General features: G+C 37.6%; 1 protein-coding gene across 7 annotated transcripts in view; it reads right to left on the reverse strand.

Moving 5' to 3' along the window:
• Nucleotides 1-24,799, reverse strand: part of RELCH (RAB11 binding and LisH domain, coiled-coil and HEAT repeat containing) — a 73,212-nt gene that overhangs the window by 31,439 nt on the left and 16,974 nt on the right. For 2 of the 7 annotated variants that reach the window (XM_067467528.1, XM_060774707.2), the window contains exons 3-11: nucleotides 20,359-20,430; nucleotides 20,189-20,244; nucleotides 19,859-19,972; nucleotides 18,836-19,036; nucleotides 18,650-18,741; nucleotides 13,708-13,998; nucleotides 11,329-11,404; nucleotides 10,299-10,394; nucleotides 10,138-10,161 (exon numbers count right to left, since the gene is read on the reverse strand). In XM_067467528.1, coding sequence (XP_067323629.1) covers nucleotides 10,138-10,161; nucleotides 10,299-10,394; nucleotides 11,329-11,404; nucleotides 13,708-13,998; nucleotides 18,650-18,741; nucleotides 18,836-19,036; nucleotides 19,859-19,972; nucleotides 20,189-20,244; nucleotides 20,359-20,430 — 1,022 coding nt within the window. Of the gene's footprint in view, nucleotides 1-5,333; nucleotides 5,461-10,137; nucleotides 10,162-10,298; nucleotides 10,395-11,328; nucleotides 11,405-13,707; nucleotides 13,999-18,649; nucleotides 18,742-18,835; nucleotides 19,037-19,858; nucleotides 19,973-20,188; nucleotides 20,245-20,358; nucleotides 20,431-24,799 lie in introns of those variants that run through there. The other 5 variants (XM_060774709.2, XM_060774708.2, XM_060774710.2 and 2 more) reach the window with 4 other exon arrangements.

The following is a 24,799-nucleotide window of genomic DNA, read 5'->3' on the forward strand; positions in this document are numbered from 1 at the left end:
AAGCAGCAGAAAATTCCAAATAAATGAGTACAGTTCAAGTATGTGTACATTTCAGCAGTTCCTGATCTTTTTCCTACTATACAGCTAATAATCAAAATCTGGGAAAGGCTTAAGTGTCAAAAGTTCTATTTCACTTAACTGTACTTTAGTTAAGAATAGCACGAAAGATTAGCAAAATACTTTCAAAAGCTGAAGCAATTTTTTTAAGTTCAAATTTTAAGCAAGATGCTACAAATTCCCAAAGGCAACTAGTTTTAAATAATATGGTCAAGCCCCTTTCCTTGAACTTTAAGATCAGTATATAAATTGTACAATCACGCTTGGAAAGTATTATTTTTATACAAGATGATTGGAGATAGGATGCTTCACAGTAAAAAACTGTTTGAATGTCAGTAATGTTGACATTTCAGATTTAATCACATGACAAGAAATGCAAGCAAGGAAAGTTTGAAAAAGCTGACACAGACAAAAATACCAAAAACACATTTACTGAAAACGCGTATACACAACATTTTTAAAAATACTAAATTAATAACAGTTCAGTCTCCATTTCAGAATGGGATTGTCTAGGAGACATGAATTCATAGGTGACTTTAGATTTCAATTGTATTCATTTATTTATGTTAGAGCATGTTGTAGCAGTTATATGGAAATCTTTGTCAGTTTTTTAGTTCTGGCAAAATAATAATGTCTTGCTTCATGATTTCAGACAGACACAGTGAAGATTAAAGTTGTCACAACTACTGTATTTCTTCAATTGTAAGATGGACTCTAATTTCAGTATTACCGCAATAAAAAATACATAAGCCTATGAAAACTCTATGAAAAACATGGCATCACCGTAAGTTGATAGGCGACTTAAACATACATACACATACTATGTCATGTTGTCTTTTCACCATGTAAAAATTCAAATAAGTATGGAAAGGCCTCTGAAATTTGAAAGCCATCTATCTAGATGTGAGACATGACAAAGACATTTACTATCAATGAAAAAGGTAAAATCCAAATTTCCATTTGATGAAACTGAAATGTTATGGCATATTTTCTTTGATTGTAGGTTCTGGGCTTTCCCAGCTTCATTACTAGCTCGATCTTGGTTTCTCTATCTCAACTATATTAATACAAATAATACATAAACTGTAAAACCAGAGGAGTTGGGTAATTTTTGTGAAGTTATCCCAGACAATGCAAGTCTTTGCCACCATTGCCTTGTAATGTTACTTTCCCTTTCGCAAGACTATGTATGTTCTGAAAGGAACAACCCTAGATACATCCAACTCGTAGTTAAGAACGGGGTGAGACAACAGAAAGTGAGAGGAAATCCACCCCTATGAAGGAAAATTGAGCCCTGGAAGAGTTGTCATGGGAAAAAAGATGTTTCCACTGAAGCTTTTCACAAATCCTTGTTTGTACAACAAACCATTCCCCCCCCCCCCCCCCAAATCCAATTGTCACAGGGACAGAAAGTGGAGATGAAAGCTTCTAAACAGGGGTACAGACAGCAAAGAAATATCACAGGGACGCTAATCCTTCCCTGTGCTTTCCCAAACTAAAAAATATACACCTTTGACTGGAGTTACACTTTAAAAATGTACCTGTTTCAATTTACATACAGATTCAAGAACAAACCTACAGAACCTTGTCTGTAACCTGGGAACTGCTTGTAAATATTTTACAAATAAATTATTTGAGTATACTTAATAGAAAAGGAAATTGTCTAAGATTGATAGTATAAGCAGTACATGCCTTTTGTACTAGAAATCCTGAAAACAGTTTTTGATTGAGGTTTCATTCATTCCAATACAGACTGTGAGAGATGAGTAAGATATTAGAGTGATTACAATATGAATGAACAAGCTGTGCTAAGTGTGTTTTATCTAGCTATGAGAAAGCTGATAGGATAGTTGGTAGGATAGTTGTATGAAGTTGTACTCTATGTAACTTCAAGGGACAATGGTGCAGCGTCTGTTTATGTTTTGACTTACATATAATTAAACTAAACCAACTGCTACTTCATATTAGAATTTGAACATCTATTTAGATAAGGAAACAGAACAGTTCGGCAATTTAAATGTATCTCTTGTTAACTGTTTTATGAAGCAATTTTATACACCTCTCATCAGAACTACCTTCTGCAGATTTCAAGGAGGCATATACCTAGATAAGTGATTGTTTGATAAGGAAGACAAGAGAAACCTATGATATGCATCTATCAAAAGCTTAAAGCGAAGAACTTTATAATTTAAGCTCAGTTAGAATTAAAGCAAGTGAAAAATGTTTGTAAAACACGTAAAAAAGAGCACTTCATAAAACATGATGTTTTATAATATTTATTTATATTATAATATTGCATTTTGAGAAGAGAAGTAACCCAGACACCAGATCTAAACACACTTAGTAGGGTGTAATTTTTACTGTATACAGTAGACATGTGCAAGACTGTGTTGTGATTGCGATGAATAAATATTTTATGTACTGTGCTGGTTAAAGGTGGGGCAGACATCATCTGTGGCTGAGGATCCACCCACCTGTTCTACAAGCCCACTCTCTTCTTTCCAGAAAAGGTGACAAACCGCCTCTCTTGGAAATCTTCATGAGATATAAATAGGATTACAAGTTTGTGCAGCAGCTTTCTGGAAATTTCTTGTCAGGTTACATTTAAATTCACTACTAGTGTGTTTATTCCCCAACCCTTTAGAGCAGTGGTTCTCAACCTGTGCGCCCCCAGGTGTTTGGCCTACAATTCTCAGAAATCCCAGCCAGTTTACCAGCTGTTAAGATTTCTGGGAGTTGAAGGCCAAAACATCTGGGTACCCACAGGCTGAGAACCAGTGCTTTAGAGTCTGTATGGACCTCGGCTGTCTACTTTAACCGAGCTAATATGGAAAGAGCAAAGAAAGGGATAATTGGTTCTACTGTTTTACTTGACACAAGATTTCCATGGGTGTTTGATGTCCTAAAAATTAAAACAGATTTCAAAAATATGATTTATATTAGGGAAAGATGTCAAATCAAAGAATCTTTTAAGATGTAATAAGGTGATGGTATCTGAAAATGTAGAACACAGGGAAAGAGAATGGTTGTTGGAGATAATTGGAATTGAAGTGTACTGTTGCTGTTCTTGTGTGCCTTCAGGTTGCTTTGACTTAAGGTTACCCTGTCGATGACAAACTTTCAACAAATCCAGTCAGGTTTTGCAGACACGAGGGCCATCACTTCCTTGACTAAGTTAATTCATTGAAATGGGATTTTTTCCCCTAGTGATCTTAGAATTAACAAAGTTTGATTTCACTTTAACTGCCATGGCTCAATGCTACGAAATCCTGAGAGCTGTTGTTTTACATTGATGGAGCAAGCATGCTCCCGAGGCAGGCCGTTTTTCTCTTTTCGCCATTTGCTTCTCTGATGCTGGTACTCAACAAAAAAGCTCCTGTTTTGTAGCAGATTTCCCATAAAGCAGGTGTGGTGGCAATCCTTTGTGATATACATTTTTTTCAGGAGGAGATGATGATTCACAGTATCATAAGCTGCTGACATATCTATGAAGGCAGCTCCTGTAATCTGCTGTCTTTCAAAACCATCTTCTATGTGCTGAGTCAGGTTCAGAAGTTGTGATGTGTTGTTTTCCCTTCCCTGAAACCATTTTTTATTCCTGCTGTGGGATCATAAATGAGTCTATTTGTTCCATAATTCTGTGCAGGACAAGTTTCTCCAGAACTTTATAAAGATGGCACAACAAGGAGATTGGTCTTTAGCTTTTTGGATCATTATGGTCTTTGTCTGGTTTCAAAATGGCTATGACTCTTGCTTTCCTCCAGATTTTAACCATCTGACAGGATCTACAGCACTGAGTCATGGCAATTAAAGTGGTATCAAACTACATTAATTCTACAGTTAGATGCAGCCTAACTTCTATTATTACAATCATGAAAGAGAAATGGAACAAACATTTAACCAGATATTATTTTAAATGTTATTTTCCGCTGGAATGTTTGGCGCTTTGGGGTACACAAACACAAATTGTATGGTAATTCAATATTCAGAGATTGGAATACAGTTGTATTAAATAAAATTGCCAAATATTTATAGAGTGCAAATTCAGATGATAGTGAACATTAATTTTTATTAATGAATATATAATTGACATGCAAGAGAGCAAATATCTCCTACAGGTTTTAAAACTCAAATTACAACATATCACAAATTATGTGGTCTGTTGAAAAGTAATAAATCGAAATGTACTTGATAAACAACAATGCTAAACCTGCAGAATTAAAAAAATCAGTTCTCGGCTTAGATTTATCATTATGACTTGCTGATTATGAATTATATGTTTCAAATTTTGATAAGCCACTTGTAATTTATGTGACAATCAAGCTCCTTCTGGAAACCTATTTAGTGTTCCCTTTTGGTATCTTTAAGTAGAGATTAAATAATGGGTTTTAATCTTGAACTTCAAAAATATATTGTCAAAACATTTATACTGATGAATTAGTCAGGAAAATTCTGTGACAGTTAAACAAAAGTGCACTGATTCAAAAATCAGCACAATACAAGCTAATAAAAGTTAAATGTTTTAGCTCTGAGATTTGAATAGCTAGTTTATAAATATCAATTGGTATCTGTGGGCTTTTGAGAACAGCCCACATTTATTCCTCAAATTGCTTTTGATATTCCTTCACTTTCAAAAGCTGTTGTGTCATATGGAAGTTGCTGTTCAAAATATACAGGGTGGGGCATAAATATCTCCCACATTTTGAAAAGGTATAAAAAATGAACTAAGCTATCTAGAAAAAAAGTGTACACATTTCTAAAAAGTATCAGTTTTGCTTTAATGGGTTTTCAAAATTGCATCAGACAAATGGCGGCTGTCATTGGCAATACATTGCATTGCTGAAGACGCTCCTGGAATTTCTCCATCACTCTTTGGGTCACTTCACATATTATTATGACACAATATACTTGAACAACAAAGCCCCAATGTTCACTGATCCAACTAATGATGGGTACTGAAAATGGCAGAGCCTCACCTACTGAATTAGACCTACCCCACCTCTCTATCCCCACTACAGCCCACAGTGCCCCTTTGAAATATGGGAGATCTGTATGCCTCACCCTGTATATCCAATCCTATTTGGATATTTTAAATGATCAAATTTTAATGTTGACAAAGATCTCTGAAAATAGTTTAAATTTTCCCCCTCCACCTGAAATTACTGGGGTAATTGGATTACACCAATAACAAATAATTAGGTATTGGCTATTTGCAAGGTTGTTTTATGTAATCCAGATTGGTTGATAAGGGGCAGATACAAGGCTGATGCTTTTACCTTGCAGAAAGCTGGAAATTGTATCGGAATTAGGTGTGTGTCCACGTCCATTGGCCATATTCTTTCATGCATACTATGGGAGTGGAGAGTTCTCTGCATCGCTGCATCAGTGCTTCTAAACTTCCTTCTATCAATGGGAGTGGAGAAAGAATGAGAAACTTTCTTAAGTAGATGTGTCCTAATGTCTGTTCCATGTATAGTTAATGAAAGAGAGAGAGGAGGGAAGACAGAAATAGGAGGACAAGGGTATTTCTTGAATGGGGAAGGTATGTAGAAAAGCTCAAATGCTTATACAGACTTCACCTATGGAAGACCCACTTAAAGGCTTGAGAGAATGATAAATTTTCTAATAAGAAGAAGTAGGATATAGGCGACTTAAGTGTGCTTACCTGCAGTTGTTCCTACTGACTTAAGTCTCAGTGAAAATGTTTAAGTGAAAGGAAGTCTTCTAGGAAGGATACTGATCAAATCCTTTTGAGTTTTAATTTTACAACTTGGGTTTGATGTTTATCCATAAATCCAGAGTGACATCCACTTCTATCATGTATATGTCTCATTCAGTGCTATATCCACCTGCTTTGCATGGACAAAATTATGGCAGACGGGGCAGGCATACTCACTAATGAGTAAGACAAGGCCAGGAGTGATGTAGTTATTAATTTTGGGTCATGCGCTATTAGTACGTTTCTGCAGAATGTTATTATGTGCAGCTACTTTGTGCTTGGTGTTCGTCTGGCATAAATCTGCCCACATGAAGCAGGTGAATATAGCACTGAATGAGACATGTAGAATAATCACAGGATGTCTTAAACCTACACCTGTTGATAGATTCTATAAACTAGCTGACATTGTCCCCTTGATGTGCGACAAGAGGTTGCTGCCAATTGCGAGAGAAATAAGATTGAACACTGTGAAAGCCACCCACTGTATGGCTACTAGCCTTCTCCCAGTAGACTTAAATCAAGGAAAAGTTTCATGAGAACCACCACTCCTCTAAATGTTCCTCCAGCAACAGCGAGAATATCCATGTGGGCAGCAAAATCAGGCAATTCCAACTGGATGGTCCCCCATGAGGGTCTTCCTCCAGGGGCAAACCAAGAATAGGTGACTTGGAAGTCCCTGAACAGATTCAGAAGCAGAGAGGGCAGATCAAAAGACAACCTGGCAAAATGGCACTACCTAGAAGAATCCTCCACCTTGTGTGATTGCAGGGCAGAACAAATAACTTGGCACCTGTATGCTTGCCCACAATGCCCTGCCTCATGCAGAGAGGAAGAACTGATTAAAGCTACAGACAATGCAGCTGCTGTTGCCCTTTTTTGGTCTAAAACTATTTAGCTACTTGTGATCCCTTTATTTTATCACTTTAAACTTATTTATTTATGCAATGCTTTTGACAGAAAATGAATAAATAAAATCATGTATATGTACATTTATTATTTCAACACAAATTCAGTAAAACTAACTTTTATGAAGTGAGTTTATGCAGATTTAATTTAGATCCAAAAGGAAAGGGATGACAACACTACATCACTACCAATAACAAAAAAAAACTATAGATTGTACTCAACCATCAAGGAAAGAGGCTTATGTTTTAGTTTTTTGAAAGTTGCACCTGCCTTTATTGGGAAAGAATAACATCATTACTAAAATAATAAAACTTTTGTTAAGCTTCACCTTGAGTACCTTGCCTAGTGCCCTCCACAGCCTTTCCCCATGTAAGCCGCCCGGAGTCTCTTCGAGGAGAAGGTGGCGGGATATACAAAAAAAATAGTTACATTATTATTATCATTATTATTTCCTACACTTTCATTACCTCTACCCACAAAACACTACATATAATTCCTTACCAATACCGAATAATGCTAAAATCCAAATATCTTTACATGGTAAGTGTGAACCTACAATGAGGCATAAATGTAATTTTTTTCTAATGTATTATTCATAGGCAAACAACGAAACAGGATTTCTATCATGGTTAACATAAGAATTCAACTAACCCGATAGTGCAACTTAGTAAAGTGCTATATAGAATAATTTAAGTAATTCTATATTACACTTGGGCCAACATCAGAACAACCGTACAACTACTTTCGCACACTTGAATGGGAAGATCTCCTCCTATGTTGTACAGCAAGTTGCTTTTGAAGCCGAGACGTGAGAAATGGCTATTTAAAGAAAACAGCTAAATCATATTGGGATTTCAGACTTCAGCCTATAGATTAAAGGTAAATACAAACTATATTCTATTGCAAAGCTGGGCAATGTATTGCTCTTGGTTGGAATTCAAGCAAGCACATGCAGGGGAAGAGAGTTTGGAAACAAGGAGGGTGGAAAGAGAAAAGGAGGTACAGCCTAGCAGCTCCCCCTCCCCCCCAGAAGAGTCCAGACTGGTAGCAAGAGTAACGTCCCTTTTCCACAAAGTTCTGGACAAGAAAGAATGAAGAAAAGGGGTGAGAGGCCTTTTCTTTCTTGCAGTACCCACTGGCTCTTCCTCCGTCACAGCATGTCATGAAGACCCCAATAGATTACCTGGAGGTATGAAATCCTCTCTGGGGAAAATGGTTCTCTAATCCAGTTTTATGGGAAAAGCTTTTAAGTTTTTGGTTATTGATTCACTTAGCAATGAGGGGTTATGGTGTTAGCCCTGCAGTCCGAGAGGACTAAGGCTTTAGTCTACAATATAGTAAGTGAAAAAAGTAATTAATTATTCAACTACCTGTTTTACAACAGTATTGTATGTGAAAAATTTGACATTCAAGGTGACTAAAACCAAGTATGACCCTGGATTTACAAACTCTTCACTCTAAAATATATGTCAAAGACACATTTCAATAAAATGTTATTAAAGAACCTATTTTTCATCTTTTTAAGCTAGTGGATGAAATTGCCCCTTAAAGGGACAAAGTTATAACTTCTGCTTTTTGAATAACCAGTTGCCAGGAGATATCAATATCTAGTCTCTTATCTTGTACTTAGAAGCAGCCACATCCCTACAAATACTACATTCTTTCAAGTCACAATGGTACATCATTAAAAAATCAGAAGAAATTAACTGTTCCAGTATGAACACATCCTGGATTCACTGACGTATAACACATTGTTTCTTTGGTTATTTCAAGAATGTAACAATTCTGGGGAAAGTAGAGTTTTTCAACCAGTGTATTTACAGAAATAAAATGTGTGGACGTGCATGTGCACATATGTGTGCAACTAAGAGTGTTTTCATATCCATTAGCATTATGGGATAAATCTACAAGACTGAAACTATGCCAACAGAGACAGCTGTAAGCACACACTTTGTGCTTCTGCATGACTAGAATCCAGTGCAAACCACTTGTATTTCTTTTCTTCTAATTTCAGCATTCTGTAAGTACATAATTTTGCCAGAAACTTTTAACGAAAATATTTTAAATTGATTAGAGAGGGTGAGCATGCAAGTTCACGGTTCTAATATATACATACGAAATTTCAAATACATTTACTATCATGAATTTTCTCTCTCTCTATGTAGAGTTATGATTATATATTTCTTTAGCTTTTACAAGGATGAAATAAGCAGGATATACAGGACTGCAGAAATATTATACAATGCCCAAATGTATTTAGGAGCTGCATAGAGAATTTAAAGCAGCATCCTGCCAAGCTGAATGGGAACAGCCAGAAACGGACAACCGATTCTGAAACATGCCACATATTAACTTTGTTCTACCTTAACCAGAAGCTTCTGTTTACACATTTAGTTATGCTATTTATATAATTAAAAATTATATGCCACGGTAAACTAAATTTCAGCATGTATGAACTTTGGTAACTGTAAGTGAAGGATCAATGTACTGTACATTTTTTTCATAAGGTTTCGTAGAGTTTAAATGCCAAAAGCATTGTTAATTGACATGATTAACATGTAAAAGCCGGGCTGGCTAGAAAAGCAAAACTAGTAAAATAATCTCTTCTTCAGTCAGTCTTTCTACTACTTTTTAAAGTCTTTTGACCTTATATTGAACAAAATTCCCTGTTCATTAAAATTAAAATTAATTTTAACTTCTGTTTACTGACAAACAGGGATCATCCTATTGTAAAATTGCAATCTAGGCTTCACCTCTGTAAAAGTGATAATGCAGCACAATTAATATCAGATAAGGTCCAGAGATATTTGTCTTTAAAGGCATAAACAGAGCAATCTTTGCAGTATTGTTAGCCTTTCACCCATCTAAAACACATGAGACATTTCTTTGCTCAATATCTGGTTCATTGGGAAGCGGTTTTCTTATCAGAGATGTTTTTCCACCAACAAAACTTGCACTGATCCAGGAAATCAGAGCCAGTAGGACTATCCAATTCTGATGGAAAGGGGCAATTCTATCCAATTCTGATGGAAAGTCCTCCTACTTGTGCTCTCTTCCTATATGTCCAGTCATGAGCCACGAACTACAAGAGATATTGGCAATCTGGGTGAGGAAGCCCTGCCTAGTGACCAAACAGCATGCTAACTGTCTGTGTTAATGGGTTTTAAATATACACAACAAACGACCTCAAGAACACCTGTTGACAAGCAAGGTAAGTATTTTAAATGCATATATAATTACCACAGAAAATCTAACAGGTAAATCCAGCCCAGTTTAATATTTAAAGATCTACAAAGACACACAGAAGCAGTACAAGTAGATTGAGCTGACACAAATAAGCGAACATAAGGGCAAAACAGATGGGACTCACAATGACAGCCCTGCAGAATGCCATCAAGGGTCTGAAGCAAAAGGATAATAAATAGCAGGGTACCATGCTGTTTTGCTAAACTCACCTGACAGAGGTGCACAACCATTCTCTAGGAGCAGAGATGCATGCACAAAAGTAAGAAGATGATTGCAAGTAACAGACTTTAACATAATAAAACACTATGAACTTCTAAATGAATGGAAAATGTTGTATGATATTGAGAAGAAACCGTTCTGGATTTCTTACCTCTCGCTTTGCAAGCAGAACATTAGGAACAATGTGTGGCAAGCAACGCCCAAGCATGAGCATGACACTCTTTTCACTATCTGCAATCCGGGATACCTAGAAGCATAATGAAAAAATTAAAGGGGTATAATCATCATCATCATCATCATCATCCTTATTTATATTCTGCTCTATCTCCCAGGGGAGACTCAGAGTGGATTACAGAATACATATATGGCAAGCATTCAATGCTGTTATACAATTAACAAAGACAAACCATACATAGACAGAGGCATGGCTTCCTTCTTTTTTCATTTCTGATATCTGGAGGCTGTGCTCGACTCAGGCATGGGGAGGTGCTGTTGTTCCATTTTTCCACACTGGGGAGCCTGTTGTCCATAGATGCCTTCCTGATCTAATTGCCAGCATGTCTTCAGGGGCGCCTTTTACCTCCCTGTCAAAGCAGTACCTATTTATCTACTCACATTGTTGTTTTTGAACTGCTAGGTAAGCAGAAACTAGGGCTGATGGTGGGAGCTCTCTCCAACCCACAGCTTGAACTGACAACCTTCTGGTTGGCAAGATTTTTTGCAGCTGGCGGTTTTACCCACTGTGCTAACTATGGCGCACATGCTATAACCTCTAGGATGAAATAGTTTGAAATTGAAATCGGCATGTAACTTTAACTCTTAAATCCCCATATCTTCAGATATAGGGAGAGATATGTTTTAATAAACAAATCAATAAAATATTAAATTTAATGGAAGACAGCTAATGGTACCTCAATGCAATTGGCTTTGGGGGAAGGAAAAGTTGGCAAAATATTTATAGCTTCCAAATTTCATCTTCTCCTGCATATTCTTGTGCATGTGTGAAATGAGAAATGTATTTACCACTTAAAATCTTCTCAAGCTATTAAACTGTGATTCCATAATCACCTGACCAAAAGTACTTGAAAGGTTAAACACCTCAAAATTGAGATGGCCTCCTCAATCTAATTGTTAGAGTGAATCAGAAAGTGGTATTTTATGAAAAGTACATAGACGTATACCTCTGATCCCAAACGACTTTCTGCTGACATCTGACAGAAAGACAGCAAAGCTTGATGGAATGCAGGTGATAGCTTCCTGAGATGATAAAGATGGGAAGAGGAGAGAATTAAACAGGAAATTGAAAAGCTTCACAATGGAAGAAAAACTGTCCCCCATGTTCCCAAAGGGCAAGTGAGGCTTCTTTTAAAATTTAAAAACAAAAAGGGAGGATGTAGCTCTCTGAGGTCCCGTGGAGGGTGTAGCTGCCCACTGACATACTCATTACGTTCCAGGTTAGACAAAACCACTCACAAAACACTCCAGATCAGTGGTTCTCAACCTGTGAGTCCCTAGCTGTTTTGGTCTACAACTCCCAGAAATCCCAGCCAGTTTACCAGCTGTTAGGATTTCTGGGAGTTAAAGACCAAAACATCTGGGGACCCACAGGTTGAGAACCACAGCCTTTAACTCAGAGTCATCAAACTTGCGGCCCTCCAGATTCTCGGATCTGAAGTCCAAAACACTAGGGGCACAAGTTTGACACTTCTGCTCATGGAGGAACTGTGGAATTCCTCCTTTATCACATCCTAGTACAACATTTCTCATTTCAAGAGACTTTCGGTGGCTACACTCTGAAATACTCTCAAAGTTTATGACATCACACATTTCTGATCTGAGAAATAGAGTCTCTGCAAGTACTGTCATGCTTTCTCTTTTTTTCAACTTGTATTTTTCAAAATTATTCAAATTATTATTTCTATTGGTTTCCCATGCTTTCCCCTCCCAAAGACAGCTAAGTACATGCGCCCATGGATTAGTGGATTCAATTATATTATCAATTTTTCTATGCAGAGCAACAAGAGGGCTTAAAATATAGAGAAATTGTCTCCATTGTCATTAAAGGGTAGTTGGCAGGCAGTTTTTATTTTGTGTGGAGAAAGTTAGGGTGGGGATTGCAGCCCTCCAAAGGTTCCTAGATGATTAATACGGCCCTCTAAACTTCCACATTTGCTCAGTTTTGAAAGATGCTATAATTATTTTAAAATGTTGAGTTCACTTCTTGTCCATCAATTTGTGATACTGAATCTCTCTGTGTGTGTAGAGAAGTGGTTAAGTGTAAGAAGAGAGAAAAGAGCTACACATCAGGGAATCTTTCCTTTAAAAACAAGATCTAAACACATTTTGGGTAACATAGCGTTTCTCAACCTGGGGGTTGGGACCCCTCGGGGGGTTGCGAGGGGGGGGGTGTCAGAGGGGTCACCAAAGACCATAAGAATTTTTTTTGTTGGTCATGGGATTTCGGTGTGCCAAGTTTGGTTCAATTCCATCGTTGGTGGAGTTCAGAGTTCTCTTTGATTGTAGGTTAACTATAAATGCCAGCAACTACAACTCCCAATGTCAAGGTCTATTTCCCCCAAACTCCACCAGTGCTCACATTTGGGCACATTGAGTATTTGTGCCAAGTTTGGTCAGGATCCATCTTAGTTCACAGTGCTCTTTGGATGTAGGTGAACTACAACTCCAAAACTCAAGATCAAAACTCACCAAACCCTTCCAGGATTTTCTGTTGGTCATGGGAGTTCTGTGTGCCAAGTTTGGTTCAATTCCATCATTGGTGGAGTTCGGAATGCTCTTTGATTGTAGGTGAGCTATAAATCCCAGCAACTACAAATCCCAAATGACAAAAACAATTCCCCCCAACCCCACCAGTATTCAAATTTGGGTGTATTGGGTATTTGTGCCAAATTTGATCCAGTGAATGAAAATACATCCTGCATATCAGATATGTACATTACAATTCATAACAGTATAAAAATTACAGTTATGAAGTAGCAATTAAAATAATGTTATGGTTGGGGGTCACCACAACACGAGGAACTGTTTTAAGGGATCATGGAATTAGGAAGGTTGAGAACCACTGGCTAACATAATATGCTTTAATCAAAGCAACATTCTTGAACTGTGACACAAAACTACACTTGCATCTACTATGAGGATTAAAGTCCTCATGCATCTATCATTCTGTCATTTCCTTACTTGGAGAATCACAACTTTTTTTCAGTGTAATAGGATCTACCAACTATCAGAGCTAGACAATCCTTAAATGTGATGAGTGCAACAAAGTTGGCACAAACAATGTAGAAATATTAGGGCCTAAGACTAGCAGTACTATTAGTTCACATGCAGTACCTAGCATAACAATTTGAAAAGTGTAGGAGGATGGAAGATCAGACGGCATTTCTCCCCCATCTGAAATGAGAAAGAATCTTACCAATGGTTCTATAAGTTAAAATCCTCTACTCAGTTGTTAAAACTACTAGAGAATACATAGGTAAAGTGTTATGAACTTTAATGTTTGTATTCCTACTCTATAATGTAATCAATGTTGCATCACTAACCTATTGGGTTTATCGAAGTGTACAGCAGCTTTGTTTGATGGGGAACAAGATGAAAGTGTCTCTTTACAAGGGAGAGATATTCGAGGATCTTCTTTAAAAGTTCTTGATTCGGATTCTGAGAAATTCCTTTTCTCTTCAGTTTCAGTATGTTTATCCTCATTAGATGAACTCTTGATATCTAAATACTTCCCATTATCTGGGACTGTGAGAGGCACTTGAGCGACAGAAGACTGGACCAAGTCGTACATCACTGGAATAGGAGTTTTTTCACTTCTTAAGTAATCTATTTCACTAAATGAAAGAAGGGAAGGAAAGATTAGTTTGGAATTAAAGAAAGATTAGTAAATAATAAACCACTTTTAGTAACCTAAGATGTATATTAACAGCAGGTTTTTAAATGTTATTTCAGTCCAGGTACCTTTCCTGTTTCACAACACTAAAATGTATATGGAAAGTAGAAATGAGTTACTGATCTAGAGATTTTACTCTTGCCTTAACAAATCAATGCAGGAAACAAACTATACAACATATCACATTGTGATAGAATTCAAGCACATAGCTGCGTTAGCCCATTTGGTCACAACTTGTTCTGGTTCCCTATCAGCTTCATACTACATCCCTAGAACACCCACCACTCATTGTGGCTATAAGGAACATCTATTTCCTCTGCTTTGTCCTCCAATGACCATAGTTAAAACTAAACGTGTTAACTCATAAATACATCCACAAGTTATGCATTTTAAAAACTATTCAAACATATGCATGCACACATGCTACATCGAAAGTCTATGGCAGCTTATGATGCAAACTTCTTCTCAGTCTCAGATGTGCTATAATATATTTCTACAAACTTATCACAACATCTGAGTAAAAATTACCTACTAGAATAAAATGACCTCAGGAGTCTGTTTAAAGACAGGCAAGGAGAAGGGCAGGTAATACGAGAATACTGTGTATATTAGGTTGACCCCCAACTATACTTCTTCTGTCTGTAAAAGGATGACTTAGGTTTTATAGGGACTGAGACTCTAAGGTAGGCATGGGCAATCTTCCTAACCAGGGGGCTGCATGGTGGGTTGGAGTGGGGTGGGCAGGCTGGTAGGGAAGTCCTCTCCCTACTTTCTTCTCCTTCCTCTTCTGTTTCGGAGGCAGAAAGTGAAGACAGGAAACGTTTGGTTCCCAAAAGGGTTTGCCTTTGTAAGGATGAGATGGTGGACAGGAGAGAAAAAGTGTATCAATTAGACCCCATATCGCTTACTCCTGATATGTTGTTGTTGTTCATTCGTTCAGTCGTCTCCGACTCTTCGTGACCTCATGGACCAGCCCACGCCAGAGCTCCCTGTCGGCCGTTACCACCCCCAGCTCCCTCAAGGTCAGTCCAGTCACTTCAAGGATGCCATCCATCCATCTTGCCCTTGGTCGGCCCCTCTTTCTTTTGCCTTCCACTTTCCCCAGCATAATCGTCTTCTCTAGGCTTTCCTGTCTCCTCATGATGTGGCCAAAGTACTTCAACTTTGTCTCTAGTATCTTTCCCTCCAGTGAGCAGTCGGGCTTTATTTCCTGGAGGATGGACTGGTTGGATCTTCTCGCAGTCCAAGGCACTCTCAGCACTTTCCTCCAACACCACAGCTCAAAAGCATCGATCTTCCTTTGCTCAGCCTTCCCTAAGGTCCAGCTCTCACATCCGTAGGTTACTACAGGGAAGACCATGGCTTTGACTAGGCGGATCTTTGTTGTTAGTCTGATGTCTCTACTCTTCACTATTTTATCGAGACTGGACATTGCTCTCCTCCCAAGAAGTAAGCGTCTTCTGATTTCCTGGCTACAGTCTGCATCTGCAGTAATCTTTGCCCCTAGAAATACAAAGTCTGTCACGGCCTCCACGGTTTCTCCTTCTATTTTCCAGTTGTCAATCATTCTTGTTGCCATAATCTTGGTTTTTTTGACGTTTAGCTGCAACCCGGCTTTTGCGCTTTCTTCTTTCACCTTGATTAGAAGGCTCCTCAGCTCCTCCTCGCTTTCGGCCATCAGGGTGGTGTCATCTGCATATCTGAGGTTGTTAATGTTTCTTCCAGCAATTTTCACCCCAGCCTTGCATTCATCAAGCCCCGCACATCGCATGATGTGTTCTGCATACAAGTTGAATAGGTTGGGTGAGAGGATGCAGCCTTGCCGTACGCCTTTCCCAATCTTGAACCAGTCTGTTGTTCCGTGGTCAGTTCTGACTGTTGCTACTTGGTCCTTGTACAGATTCCTCAGGAGAGAGACAAGGTGGCTTGGGATGCCCATCCCACTAAGAACTTGCCACAATTTATTATGATCCACACAGTCAAAGGCTTTAGAATAGTCAATGAAGCAGAAGTAGATGTTTTTCTGAAACTCCCTGCCTTTCTCCATTATCCAGCGGATATTGGCAATCTGGTCTCTCGTTCCTCTGCCTTTTCTGAACCCAGCTTGAACATCTGGCAACTCTCGCTCCATGTATTGCTGGAGTCTTCCTTGAAGGATCTTGAGCATTACCTTACTGGCATGAGAAATAAGGGCCACTGTACGGAAGTTTGAGCAGTCTTTCGCATTTCCCTTTTTTGGTATGGGGATATAAGTTGATTTTTTCCAGTCTGATGGCCATTCTTGTGTTTTCCATATTTGCTGGCAAATGGCATGCATCACCTTGACAGCATCATCTTTTAAGATTTTAAACAGTTCAGCTGGGATCCCGTCGTCTCCTGCTGCCTTGTTGTTAGCAATGCTTCTTAAGGCCCATTCAACCTCACTCCTCAGGATGTCTGGTTCTAATTCATTCACCACACTGTCAAAACTATCCTCAATATTATTATCCTTCCTATACAGATCTTCTGTATAGTCTCGCCACCTTCTCTTGATCTCTTCAGCTTCTGTTAGGTCCCTGCCATCTTTGTTTCTTATCATACCAATTTTTGCCTGAAATTTACCTCCAATGTTACTCCTGATATATAATCCTAAAATCCTAGAGCTGGAAAAAAACCCCAAGGGGCATCTATTCCAACCCCCTGCCATGCAGGAAGGCACAATCATTACTCCCATTACTCCATGAAACCATTACTCCCTTGTGCCCTGGTCTTTAGAGCAGAAGAAAGTCAGTTTTCCCCCTCCTCCTCAACGGGACACCCTTTTAAATCTTGAAACATGGTTCTTATGTTTCCTCTCTACCATCTCTTCTCCTAGCTAAATATCCCCCAGGAGGAAAGGAGGAAGGAAAAAGAGAAGTAAGGAATGGAGAGAGGAAGAAAAGGATGGAAGAAAGGAAGGGTGGAAGGGAATGAAGGGAGGGAGGGAAGGGAGAAGGAAGGAAAGATAAAAGGGAAGGAAGGAAAGAGGAAGAGAGAGAGGGAAGGAGGGAGGAAAGAGGGAAGGTAGGAAGGATGAAAGGGAAGGGAGGGAGGGAGAAAGAGGGAGGTAAGGAAGGGAGGGAGGAAAGAAAGAGAGAGAGAAGGAAGAATAGGATGGTAAGAAAGAGGAAGGCTTGAGAAAAGAGCCCAAGGGGCTGCATTCTGCCCCTGGGCCTGGGTTTACCCATGCCTGATCTAAGACCAAACCTGCACCTATTACACTATGTAACACAATTTTTTTGTTCCTGGTTTATAAACGTCATTTCCTAATTGGTTCTATCATAAAACAGGGAAAAGGTTTATTAAACTGCAAAAACTTTGTTTTTGTGGGAAATTCTGCAGCATATGATGCTATATTTTTTCAACTAATATTTCACAGTGTAAACCAATTCAACATAGTTTGTGGCAGCCACAAAAATGAAGTTTCTGGGATAGAACAACTACTTTCAAAATAAGTACCACAGAATTAAACAAGAATAACACTTTCAAGCCAGGATTTTTTTTTCAAATTTTGTTACCTAGTGTTATTGTAACAAGAAACAATTCAGCTCTATTGGTTTTATATAGCAGGTTCTACTACTTCAAGAGAACTCTGACCAGAGAAATTTGAGCCAATTATGGTTTTCAGTTTATAATGACAGTCCAATGTAGAGTAATTCAATTCTGAAATGACTATGGCCCGAAAAGCTAGACCAGTTTTTCAAAGGTAAGTCATTACTGCTTAAACAGATAATGCTGACTGCCCCAAGGAATGCCTATCAGCTGTGAAACCTTCATTTTAGGAGAACCTAGTTTTGACAGTTCTTCCAAGATCATCTTTCTTTCTTGACTGGTGGCTGTCCATTTGGAAAACAATGTTATTTATCTCAGCTGAGAGGGTCTGCTATATAAACCTTTTGGCTCTGTTGTACTGGATACAAGTTGAGCATCTCTTATCCAGAATACCAAAATCCAAAATATTGTATAAGAAAAACATGTCCACATGGGTGTCTGAGATAGTGACGCTTGCTTTCTGTTGATTCAATGTACACAACATTATTTCATGCACAATAATATTGTATGAAATTACATGCCTTTCTTTATAAGGTGTATATAAAACTATATAAAATGAATGTTTGCTTCAGATTTGGGTCACATCCCCACATATGTATGCAAAACAAGTATTCTAAGTATTTAAATCCAAAACACTTCTGGTCTCAAGAATTTTGAATAAGGGATAATCAAACTATTGTCGAAGGTTTTCATGGCCGGAATCACTGAGTTGTTGTAGGTTTTTTCGTGCTATATGGCCATTTTCTAGAGACATTCTCTCCTGACGTTTGGCCTACATCTATGGCAAGCATCCTCACAACCTCTGAGGATGCTTGCCATAGATGCAGGCGAAACGTGAGGAGAGAATGCCTCTAGAATATGGCCATATAGCCCGAAAAAAACCCTTCAACAACTCGATAATCAAACTGTACCACAATCTATCCATATGTAGTAATACATCAATTAGTTCAACAGTTCACTTCAAGACAGACAAATTTCAACCTCTGAAAAAAGTTGACAATTCACAATGTTGCAATCCATACCTTTCAAGTCTCCGTATCTGTTCCAGGAGAGACCATTTCTCAGTGCTTAATGCATTGATTTGATCTTCTAATTTCTGCACCATTACACATTGCTAAATGAAAGGAATACAAAAGGGAAACTCAATATGTCATACTGTTTAATTATAGTACACGTCAAACTTGCACAGGTGAACAGCACTTGGCTACCTCTATTGATTCTGTTGTTCCAAATACAGGAATGTTCTCTAGGATAGGGGTGCTTGCCTCCAGTTCATCCTCCTCTGTGCCAACTGCTACATCCACAACATCCTTTGCTGTTACTTGGTGGTTACCAAAGTCACGGTACAGTTGTAGCAAATCTGGCGGCTTTGGGATGTTCAGTCCTACATCATCCCACAATTCAAAGTCCTTCGGAAGTGCAAAAGCAAAACAGTCACTGTGCTTTTCCTTTCAACTAGGCAAGTATCATACAACATGAAAAGTTGAGATGGGAAATAAAAAGATTGAATCTAGCAGGTGCCACAATTTGGAGTATTTTACTAATACAGGCTTATCAATACAATACATTTTGCTTGGAAATCATGGAAAAATTGAGGGGAAGAGGAAAGGGGACAATTAGAAGAAGGCAATCCAGAAGATGACATGACTATGTTGCAGGAAGGGGTGTTCACGAGAAAATAAAATAAATCAGATTTCTTTTCCTCCCTCTTCTTTTTAAAGATTTCCCTCTCTATATAGCAAATTCAGGGAAGAGCTGTCATCCCCCGTTCATAATATCCAGAACACTCCCACATACTACAAAAAACCCGAAACACTGAGGCACCATGCCAGCAGTCAGTCTAATACCAGTAAATATAAGCACTTCATAACACAGAAAAGAAAAAACAACAACAAGGTGCCCCAGCCCTACAAATATCACACTCCAAGCTGGCTGGAGAATTGCAGAAGAACTGGTGAAACACAGCAACATTTTTTCTTCACCTATGGTTTTTTATTTCCTCCTATGAACAAAACATCAACTCTACATTGGACTGTTGAGAAAAGTGCAGCCCACTAGGGCTGATGGGAGTTGCCATTCAACAACTGCAAAAGTTGTTGGCACTTGTTCAGTCCTGTCCCTAACATGCTGAAGAAAATAGCTACCATACTTCTAAAGAAATAATGCTAAAATATGTGCTACAAAATACACTTTAAAAAAAGTATGGTGAATAACATATTACTGCTACTTACCTGATCATCATTTTCATCTGAAAAAGTTATTGAAGTAAGCTTGTAACCATTCTTTAATAAAAATTCATTGACTAAGAAGTTTAGGGCTCTTTTTTCAAGAGGTTTAATTGGTTCCTAAGAAGGAAATAAACATAAGAGATTTAAGTGCTTGCTTTATTAGAACTGCTATTTCTATTACGATTAACAAGTATTTCAGGACAATCACACATTTGGGGATGACAAAGTAATTTGAGCCGTGGGATCCAGAAAACCACTAGCCTAAAGCATGTCAGAATTTAGATGCAAAACTGATATACTGGAACAACAAATACAGTATCTTCAACTACCCACCTGAATTTCAGGACTTGATTTGTAATTTCTCCGTTCCTGCAAAGGAACTTCATTTTCTGCAAATACCAATACATGAAAAAGTATTATTCTCTATTTTGAAACACATTACCTATTATTTCATTTTTAAAAATCAAAATACAAAAACTAAGGAAAAGGTTTATGTACACCACCTGCAGCCTGAGTCAGGTTGGCTCGGAGGGCCTGAATGGTCTCTTTTGCTTTCCGTAGTTCAAACTCCAGGACTGGACAAGGATTTGGATTAAACATACACAGGCATCCAACCAAGAATAGGGAAACAAAAATGAAATATAAAAAAGCAAGGATGGATATGAAAATAAAATACAATTTGTATTAAAGACAAAGCATGCAATCTTTATGGAACTCATGAACGCATGCAGCAGAGTTAGACTGAAGCAAACTGGTGAACATTTTCCATCATTAAACTCTAATCTTAATTAATAATTAAAGCTGTCTGACAAGGAATGCTATAGGGTTTAAGCAGAATGTTGTACCACTTTTAATTTGTTCAGAACATTAGAACAACTCCCACTACAAAGCAGTAATGCACACTAAGACTTTAAAGTTAACAAAAAGTAGATGCTAAGGATGTATGTGTGTCTTGTTTTGCGGGTTCAGGTGGATATGATTAAGCTACTAGTTACCTAAATTGTATAGAATTGCCCGCAATTACACTTATTAATGAACACCCTGCATATTATATGGCAGCTGCTATCATGTAACATGCTTTTTATGAAGCAGCTTATTATGTGGATTTTTAAAATGCCAATGCAAACTTTAGAAATCACAGTGAAATGATCCAATTCACCCATGCTAGCTGATACTGATACTGATAGCAGATCTGGGGTAAGTAACTATGATGGAGATTAGGAGTCAATCAAGTTGGCCAAGTCTGTGAGAGCTGCAAATTTTTGTTTTCAAATAAAATTAAAAATATATGACAATTAGCTACAAACAAGTAAAATCACTTTTAAAATAGTAATTTTTAAATCACTTTAAATTATCCTCATGAATAAATGAAATATTTCACTCATATTTATTACATTTATCTTTAAATATATTATTCATGTATACATAATGATTATTTTTATATTTATACAGGGTGAGGCAGCATAACTTCCTTTTTTAAAATGCGCGCCATTTAGTTGGTGGAAGACGTAGCGGAGCGCTAGTGGTCTCGTTCGAGAGGCGGGAGTATAAAGTTTTGTCCTGACACAGTTCAGTCGCCATCATGCGTTGGAACAGTGAGGAGCGTGCTTTTGCTGTTGAGGCCTACTTTTTGAGCAGATTTGAAGTGGCTGGCCATCTCCAGATTTGGCCCCTTGTGATTTTTTTCTATGGGGTTTTTTGAAATCCTGTGTTTTTGTGAACCGTCCAAGGACCCTACAAGATTTGAAGACCAACATCCAGGAAGAAATTGCCAACATAACGCCTGCTATGCTGGCAAGAGTCATGACAAATGCCAGGAAATGGTTTACTCAGTGTATGGGGAATGGAGAATGGGGGACGTCACCTACCTAATTTAATCTTCAAAACTACGTAAAACAAAACTTTAGGTATGCACCTACATTATAAAATAAAAAAATCTGATTCATACAATGGATTTTATTAAGTTTTGAAAAAAGGAAGTTATGCTGCCTCACCCTGTATATTAATGAACTACTAAAATGACGCAGAGTACTGATATTGAACTGACCAGTACATATATTATGATACTGAATGTGATACTGACAATTCCATTAAACTGAATTCAAGGTTTGGAATTTACTGCTAAACAATATGAAATAAAACTTTAATACTATCAATGTGAAATAAAATAAGAAAATTTAGTTACATGGGAGATATCCTTTTCAGGGAGTGACTGAAAATCTTTATATTGGCAAAAGGATGAATTATAGAGTAATGTGCACAAAAATTCTTTAGCTAAATAGTTTTCATGGATCATTTAATATTTCTAAAATGCATACCAATAATCTTATATTTAGGATGGTTTTCTGCATTATATGAGCCATGAGCATGTATGGAAAAACAATTCACTCAGTTTGCATTTTACTTCTCCAAAAACAGAAGGGGAAGTTAGAGTACATCACATCTACTACATGGAAGTAAATTGTTTGATGCACAGAATTTTACTGCAGAAATACAAAAGCACAACTGAGGATTTGATGAGGAGGTGTGGAAAAAAAAATCTGTAGAAGTCAGCAATGCTGATCTGCAAATATTTCTGTGCAACAAAGTCTGAAAACATTATGATATTTTAACTCTTTCTGTAAAAGCAGCCAGCATTAATGTAATTAATTAATGTTGGCTTTTAAAACTATTCAGCTTTAGAAGAATTCATCAAGACATTAATTTAACTATGATATAGAGGCTTCCTCCTTTAAAATACATAAAAATAAATGGTTACAGAACAATTGCAGATCAGAAATGCCCTGCAACAAGATGATAAAATGTCTAAAAAAATTAGCAGAAACACAAATTGTATAGCAGCTCAGGAATTCCAGTAAGAAAACGGAATTTCAACAGCAAGACATTTCACAAAGAGCACAGAAAGCCAGAAAACCCATATTACATAAACCCATGTCAGACGGCAATGTATTTCCATTTCCTAATTATGACACTAAACAAAACAGTATAATTATATTTGAATTCCCCATTAATACAGTTTACTCTGCTGCATGGTTTCTATTTAGACAGTTCAGTTCAAGATTAGTTCAACAGCATATCACTTAATTCAGCACTAGAGTTTCAAGATACATCTGATAAAGACAGCTCTTATCCAAATTTGTTAGGTTGGATACAGCCAGTCCTTCACATGGGCACTTTATCTAACATAAGTCTCTGCCTGACTGTAATATCCATTTTCTTCTGTAGCACCATCACACAACATAACTATTTTGGAGAATTTCCCTTTCCATTGGAGGGTGCTGCAAGTATTGCAGTGGGAGGCAGATTTCAATTTGTCTTTCTTTTAAAAAGCCATGAAATTATATTGGTAGAGCACTACAACACACAAAGGTGGCTGTTGTTCTACAATTTATTGCAGAAACCAACCTTTAAAATAACATATCTTCCACACCATGAAAGGCATAATCCATGCTCACAGTACTTCAGAGCAGCCATTCTTATACAACCAATATATAAAGGATCATAACAACCAACATTTGAAGGTCATGAGTTCACTCAACTTGACATGATGCCTAGTGTAAACAGATCCAATATGGATTCCTTATAATCCAGTTACCACAGTGACCAATACCAATAGGCCATCACTTTGAGAGAACCCACTGGCTGAAATTGAACTATTTGATACTCCTCTTAGGTTGCTCCATTCTTTTTCAATCCTGTAGTCTTTATTGTTTGGAGAGGAAAAACCCTACAAGGCAAATCCTGGTTTTTGTTGCAAACATATGTAGAAATTAGAGTATAGTGAAAGATCAGTTTTGGATCAGTGTCAGCCTAGAAAAATATGCAGAACTGAAAGATGTGAAACAGCACATAGTTGTTCTCACTTCCTCTTGTTCCATTATGCCCTTTTCCCAAGAAGAAATCACTCAATTTCCAATTCTAAACAAGGAGGAAGATAGTGAGCATTTTGAGTATGTGTGTGTTCATAAAGGATTATGGTCAGTGGAAGAGGTCGTATGAGTTTTGACCCATGTTGGAAATGCCTGGAAAGAGCCAGAATGAGCCTCATGCTTGTAACACTCCACTCTATCCTCTACAAGGAAATGATTCAGAAGATTTAGCTTAAGTTTTAATTAACATCTTCCCACATCATCCAGCTTAGAAACCACGATTCATCTTAATTAAGAGTAGTCTAAGTGTGATCAAAGAAAATTACCCTGTCTGGAAGTTAGGACCGGTAGAAGCTCAGATGTTGTTAACATCAAGGGGAATACAGACAGACCTACTGCAAATAAAGAACTACGTACTCTGTGTAAATAGGAGGTCCTGAAAGTAGTTCAGCTGATGGTGAGATGACTCATATGGAAGAACATATAAATGATGAAGAGAAAACACAGGAAAAAGGGCAGATGTAAAAAGAGGTAGGGAATGTCACAGATGGTATTGAAGGAGGAGCTGTGTTATTAGAGAACAGGTCCAAAGCGCCGTTAGGCAGCAGTGGGTCAGAATGATGATGGATATGGTAAGCTGACAATACTTGTCTTACTGGCTAATTATTTTGAGTCCCCATGGGGAGATAAGGCAGGATAGAAATAAAGTATTATTGTTATTATTATTATTATTATTATTATTATTATATTAAAATAAATCCTTAGTTGAAGAGATACCTAAGACCTTTAAAACATTTTAAACATGCTACAACTTCTACAATCAATCTTATTTGTTTTCAAATGACTTACAATTTTCTACCTAATAGCACAAACCAGTATTGTTTCTGCTACTATTTTTGCAGCTAACAGTTACACAGTTATGAAACAGGTCATAAATATTTTTTCTTCAGCATGCCAATATTCAGAATCTGATATTGAAGGTATTGAAGGCTACTACTGAGCTCTCTGATATTCAGAAATGAATGCTTTGAGGAAAAAAGAGAGTTATAGCAGGGAAATTGATATCTGAAGTATC

Source organism: Anolis sagrei, chromosome 4 (assembly GCF_037176765.1).
Source record: "Anolis sagrei isolate rAnoSag1 chromosome 4, rAnoSag1.mat, whole genome shotgun sequence".
Lineage (NCBI taxonomy): Eukaryota > Metazoa > Chordata > Lepidosauria > Squamata > Dactyloidae > Anolis > Anolis sagrei.